Source organism: Maylandia zebra, linkage group LG1 (assembly GCF_041146795.1).
Source record: "Maylandia zebra isolate NMK-2024a linkage group LG1, Mzebra_GT3a, whole genome shotgun sequence".
Taxonomy (NCBI): Eukaryota; Metazoa; Chordata; class Actinopteri; order Cichliformes; family Cichlidae; genus Maylandia; species Maylandia zebra.
In genome coordinates this window covers 13,753,306-13,759,953 of record NC_135167.1, presented here as the reverse complement: position 1 = coordinate 13,759,953, position 6,648 = coordinate 13,753,306, and the positions used below count along the sequence as shown (strand labels likewise).

Below are 6,648 nucleotides of genomic sequence, written 5' to 3'. Positions count from 1 at the left end.
ACATGTAGTTGTTGCGTGGAATGATAACATCGACATGCAGTATGGAGATTTAAATGGCAAAAGTCACATAGAAAGAGAATTGTAGCTTCATGGTTAGCAGCATCTTCATTTGATTCTATAGATTAAAAACATAGATTTTGATTAATGAAGAGGAAATGGGTCACAGTGGCACACCACATGTGGATCTGTGAAGGACAGCATTATCATTAGCACTAATGGGAATCTACTGAATGAGGTCTATAAAACAGCCAGACTATTTCCTATTGCAGATTGCTTTTATTGTTCTTTCACCATTAGGTGGCACAACTTGCTAAACTCATGCGGGCACACTCACACACGACAATGTCTAGTACAGAGTAGGATAGGCTCAGTAAAGGTGTGTGAACATACTGATCCCTTGTCTAAAAAAGCAGGATCATGTCTAGTAATACACATACTCACACAGCGTCATTTAAACCTTTTACTGTTGGTTGAGTTGACATTTCACTTTTTACAATCTCTCTAAATTGGGGCCATCTGTATTTCATTTTAGACATTGGATACACTTTGACTTTACCTTTTGTAGAATATTTAATCTTGAATTAAAACGACATTAAGTCAACCAACCGCTCATCAGTTTACAGTGCAAATGCCCTGCCTTCACATATTTTCCTCCTTTAACTTATAGTTGTTCACTTACATTTAAATTTGATGTTACAGCTTGCTAAATTGGGTGCCGAGATCTTCTAGGATAACAAAAAGCAGGCAAGAATGAATTTTTTTTCCACAACATGCAATTGTACATGTGCAGACACACATACACACAAAGGGATCGATGGAGCAGACTAGGAGGGGATCTAACTGTTCAGCTTGGCCTAGTTCTCAGAGATTTATTGAGCGCTGATCTGCATTTCGGCCAGGCCAGTGAAAAAGTCTGCAGGATTGATGAGAAAAGCTGAGTTGAAATTCTAGCCAACCAGTGAAACCTTGCTACATTCTCTTGCTGTCTCAGGTGCTGGGCTGCACATAATTTAATGCAGGAGTACTATCAATCTCGCTCTTCCTTTTTTTTTTTTTTAAATTTATCACAAAGAAGAGTTTAGTTCCAGTTTGCCATCGTCTGTGCAATCCCAGTTACAGAATAGACCAATTCTGACAATGGTGTATTGGAGTTTTTCTTAGGTTCCTCAGGTTTTGTATTGTTTATTCCATGGTAATAAAAAGTAAAGAAGAATTTTGGCTTCAGTTGCTTTAGATTTATTGTATCAAACCATTTTAAATTTGTTACACTTTGCATTTTTGTGTCTGCCGTACAAAACAGATTAATTTTCATTGAATGAATTTTTACATGTAATGTAATCACAGTCTAGTCTGATTTAACTCAATAGAAGCAGAAAAAAGATGCAAAATACTCTTAAGCTATTACAATATTGCTAGTCATTTTGCTGAAAGTCAGCTTAATGTAGCTCCAGACTTTCAGTGTTTCATTGCATTAAGAGAATCTCTAGGAACTATTTTTCTTAGATGTATAAATTTTATTTGTTTAGCACCATTTAAAACATGGCTACAAAATACATACTAAAGCAACAACAACAGTCTTAGTAACAAGTAAAATAAACAAATAAATTAAGAATGAAAATGTGAAAGTGGGTTTGAAAGAAAAATGAAAAGCTGAGTTTAAGTTCAGTTCCTTTGTTGCAGGGCTCTAACTGGCAATGCCTGATCTAAAAACAACAACAAAAAACAACAATTAAGCAAAACAGTTGTAGCCAAATGTTGTTGTTTTTTTGTTTTTTTTTAACTTATTTTTCTCTCTCTTCTAAGCCTCAGATTCAGAAAGTGATGTTTCACCTGAGAAGCGAGCGAGAGTAGGTGGGATCCCAGAGGGTGAGGAGTCTTCATCATCATCATCGTCTTCATCCTCGTCTCGCAGTGGCTCTAAACAGCGGAGCCGTAAGCGTTGCCATCGCTGCCAAACCAAACTGGAGCTGGTACAGCAAGAGCTGGGTTCCTGTCGCTGTGGTATGATGACACATTTTCATATGTACAGTATTAACATACGCATCACATGAACACTTACGCAAAGGAGCATTATCATTAAGTACATGCATAATACTGTTAACTTAAAGATATCACCTTAGACCATGTTATTACCTTATGTTAATATGCAGATACATACATAAGTACACTTCGGTTAGCTTAATAATAGTTTTGTGAATTATGTGTCCAGCACAGCACCGTTACCTGGACATTTCTTTGTGTGTTGAAAAAAAAATATATATATATTTTGCAAGCCTTGAGGGACCATTACAGGAAAGCCTCAATGTTTCACATTGCACATAAAACATAAGCCAATTACCACAAACACTAATGTAGTTCAAACCAATACTTGGCTTGCTAATCAACTTGTTTGCATACAAATTAAAGTACTTGAAAAGTCAGAGCTCTTCACTACTTAAAGACCAATCTGCTTAAACCAATGCAATAATTTCTAAATTGGAAATTGACTTGCCTTTTTTTTTCCACCAGGTGCTGCTTAATACACGGGCTATCCATCCTTAATAGTCCAGTGCTTACTATGAAAACATGCTTTTTACAGATTGAAAGGGAAAATGGTGGCAATTATAGTGATTTCTGACTGTTGCAGTAATTGCAGATTACTTTGCTAATGGTTCTGCAGAATGTTCCACAGTGTAAGCCAAGAAGGTCTGATAATGAGCTGAAAGGATGAATGCTTTTCAGATTGTATTGGGGTGAAAAAATAGCTCAAGTAGTGAATCTGATCCGATGCTGTTAGTCTCAGTAGTTTTCTGCTTTTACACAGTTGCTATTTATCGTACTAGGTATTAATATAACACAGAGTGGAGGCACTGGAATTGAGCAGCTAATTATATCATATCTTTTAATGTGGAGACCTAACAGATGAAGAAACCAAAGCATTTCCTTTTAACCTAATAACAGTGGTCCTGCTAATTTCTAAACATTACTTCTGTGATTTTTCCCATAATGGGGAAAATGCGAAATCTCTCTCAATTATATGTGTGGCTAAAATGTAAAATTCTTCTAAAGTCAGAAAGACAATCAACAGACGATGAGAACAGGGAGTACTACAACCTTAAAACTTGATTTCTTGTTGGCCTTCTGACCTTACTTCAAAACATGACAGTAAGCTTTGGTTTAAGTAATTATTAATCTGGGCATACAACACGGTTTAATCACACAGTGGCTGCAGTTTGTTTGACCTTGCTAGCCGGCTGCATGTTGTAAAGCAATGGGGACAATGAAAAAACACTTTGTAAATAATTAGCCTATTAATTAATGTCTGCCATACAATAACTGGTGACTCACTCACTGGCAATTAGATTTAGAGGTTAGATTAGGACGAAGCACCCAAGACCAAGGCATAGATGTTATCCAGAGAAGAACCCCAGAGGTGAAGGTCTTCATCTGCTATGTTTCTAACCAAGGGTGGTATGCTGCAGGTGCAAGAGACAGTTTGGGCCTTGGTAAAGAGGCAGTGCAGCCAGGTCTGTTTTTGGTGTACAGAAGTAGGGATTGACAGGTCCAGACACACAAGCTGTTATTATACTTGCAGTCTGACATTTTCCAGGCATATAACTGGATATATTTAAGGGTTTCCTTTACAGCGTGTGTGCACACATCAGCTCTTCCTCATCCTTTATTCATTTTTGCCTCTACGTAAAATAAATATTTTAGACATGTTGGATTTTAGCTGTAAAATCTTTGAAACTTACAGTATACTCACAGATAGTTTTTTGCATCACAAAATACATTCTCAAGTCACAACGTCTCTTCCCAGTTCATTAATTTTACAGAAGAACTCAGTTCACCATTTTGTTAGAAAATACCAGCAGTGAGCAGAGGACAAAATTTTTGATTTGTGGTTTCTAATAGGGGGAATATTCTGTCCAACGTGACACAACTTTCCTCCCTTCTAATCCACTCGCGTGTGCTGTAATTGTATAGGTTTTAATTGCCTAGAAACCAGATGTTAAACTGGGCCTTTAATCACTACTTATTAAATGCCAGTAGCGTTATTATGTGTATTAATGAATGAATTTAAGATGATGAAAGCTAACGAGCTTCCCTGAGCTTAACGAGCCTCCACCATTGGCAGGGCTTTTTGTTGAAAGTGCTACAGTAGTTAGAGGGAGGAAACACTATCTACTGAAAAACGGAAAAGCATTGAAAGAGGAAGCGATCAAGTAGAATGTCTTCTTTGACACACAGGCACTGTGGCAAGTACTACATGTTATCTGCCCTTGACCATTTAAAAAGTATATCTAAAGACTAAATGTTTATCGACCTTTACTGGCATCTAAAAGTAATGCTACTCTTTTGATTTTATTTCTCGTTAAATTGTTTTAGGTGTGCTTTATGTAGCCATATCTTTTTTCTTTAGTTCATGTATTAACTGCGGTGTGTACAGTTACAACTGCAATATTTGTGCATTTACTTAAGGCAACAAATTAATCCCTCCTTGTCTCTTTTATCCACAACCCCAAACCCGTCCTTTAGGTTATGTCTTCTGTATGCTCCATCGGCTTCCAGAGCAGCACGAGTGTCTGTTTGACCACATGGGCCGTGGACGTCAGGACGCCGTCCTCAAAATGGTTAAGCTAGACCGCAAGGTGGGCCGCTCATGCCAGCGCATCGGGGAAGAGTGCTCTTGAATAGTCGTTCCCTCAGAAGAATCTTTAACAGGGATATTATTTTCTTGTCTTTTTTTTTTTCCTCGAGATTTTTGCTTTTTTTTTTTTTTTGTGAGAGTGGAGATACAAACCTCCACCTTTTTTCTCTTAAAACTATGCTTGCTCTTTTTGAATTCCACTATCGCCTATCTTGGTTGTTTTCTGCTTTTGTTGGCTTGATTATATCCCTGCTGCCTTTTGGAAAAAACCAAACCAAGGAAAGACAAAACAATAAAGAGCAAAGGAAATATACAGTTTGTTCCCTTTTGTTGCAAACTCTCGACTTCATAAAAATGAATCAAGTAAGATGACATGAATAAGACAAGAAATGCAATGCTTTATACAAGTGTATTTCTTGGAAGCCAGACTTTACTCTTTACCTCAGAAAAGGAAAGGAAGAAACTGAGGAGGAGGAGGAGAAAGAAAAGGTTATCTTTCATGTACTCCTTGGCTTTGGCGCTGTTTATAGACTGTGCTCTTTACCTCAAAATCAGACCAGAGCTGCTTTGTACTCTGCGCCAAGCATGGACTTTGTGAAACAAATGAGCAAGCGAGCCTCAGTTTAATTCAGTGTCTTACCCCCCCTGGCCATCGATCACCCATAACCCTTAACCTCTAGAAACACAAACACCTGTTAAAATCATCCACCTCAGGATACTGAAGCTCAGTCTTCCCTCCTCCCATCAACTTCCATCCTTCTCTCCTACTCTACACAACACAATTTTCTCCATTCATTTAGGATTCTGTGAGGCTGTTTCTGCCACTGTGGATGATAAAACTGTTGGTGGAAGTCTAAGTCCATATATTCAGAACTTGCAGGCTGTCTTGGACTCAGACACACACAGTGGTGGTGGGAACCGTAAACCGTTTGTCCTTGAATAACTGAGACCTGTCTTCAGTGTCAGGATGTGACTGAGGAAGACTTGAAGATTTTGTCTTCCTCTTTTTGTCTCTCTTATCTCTTTATTATGTGCAAACCTTTCACATAAAGACATTTCCTCTTCACATCCATAATCTTTTTCAGGATGTGTACAAACTTCAGCACGACAAAATTTACAGGATGTGAGGGATAAAGTGTTCTTATGATTTGGACTTGGACCTGCATTGCTACACATTACTGTACTTTTGCTATCATACACAGTTTGACTCTGGTGATATTTTATGCGCTCAGCTGTTGTTCACATTGAGCACAAACAGGTAAAATCTAACGTTGCTGTATACATAATTTGATCTGAAGCTGCAGTAGCAGTTTCTGATGGCAGTCTGGGTCTCATCATGTTTTTTAGTTATCTTTGTTCCCAGCTTTGAAGCAAGATTTTGTATGGGCGTATTTGATTCCTTTTTACCAGTACTTTAATATCCCTTACTATAAGTTGCGATTTCTAGCTAGCATGATGAGATCACATGCGTTCTCCTCTTCCTGTGCTTCTCTTTGGTTTTCTCATCTTTCCCTGTATTGATTGCTCTATTTTCTCTCGTTTAATTCGTTATCCCTATTTCTTGTTGCGCTGTAGATGGAGGGCATAGGGCTGGAGTCAGTGTGCTGAAAGTTAAATTCAGTAAATAATTACCTTCCAAAGGTTTTCCAGATGGAGTGTAGAAAAAATGAAAAGAGAATGCGTAATGAATGAATATTTGGTATCCTAAATAAAAAACTTATTTAACCTTGTTAACATTTTGCATTTCAAACTTACATCGAAGTTTAGAGCTGAATTTTCTTTTGGTTGTTAAGATATCAAGTGAGAAGGTCACTTGTGTAAAATTCTATAATTTTTCTTTTGCTTTACCGCTTGCTTCTCCTCTTCACCCTTTTTTGTTTTATTGAAGAAGAATAAACTGGATTAGACAAAAATAAATCAATCTTTGGTGTCTTTACTGGCTTAGGAGTGTTATATATCAGGTACATCTTGCCTTTTTGCCTTCAGAACTACCTTAATGCTTTGTGCCATAAATTCAA

The 6,648-nt window shown here is 37.6% G+C and overlaps 1 protein-coding gene across 2 annotated transcripts in view; it reads left to right on the top strand.

Moving 5' to 3' along the window:
* The window catches only part of LOC101465501 (AN1-type zinc finger protein 3), a 17,588-nt gene extending 11,224 nt beyond the window's left edge, over positions 1-6,364 (top strand). For both annotated transcript variants that reach the window (XM_076881741.1, XM_014408762.3), the window contains 2 exons: positions 1,804-2,001; positions 4,519-6,364. In XM_076881741.1, the coding sequence (XP_076737856.1) occupies positions 1,804-2,001; positions 4,519-4,673 (353 nt within the window). In that variant the 3' untranslated portion in view covers positions 4,674-6,364. The remainder of the gene's footprint in view (positions 1-1,803; positions 2,002-4,518) is intronic.
* The last annotated feature ends 284 nt before the right edge of the window (positions 6,365-6,648 follow it).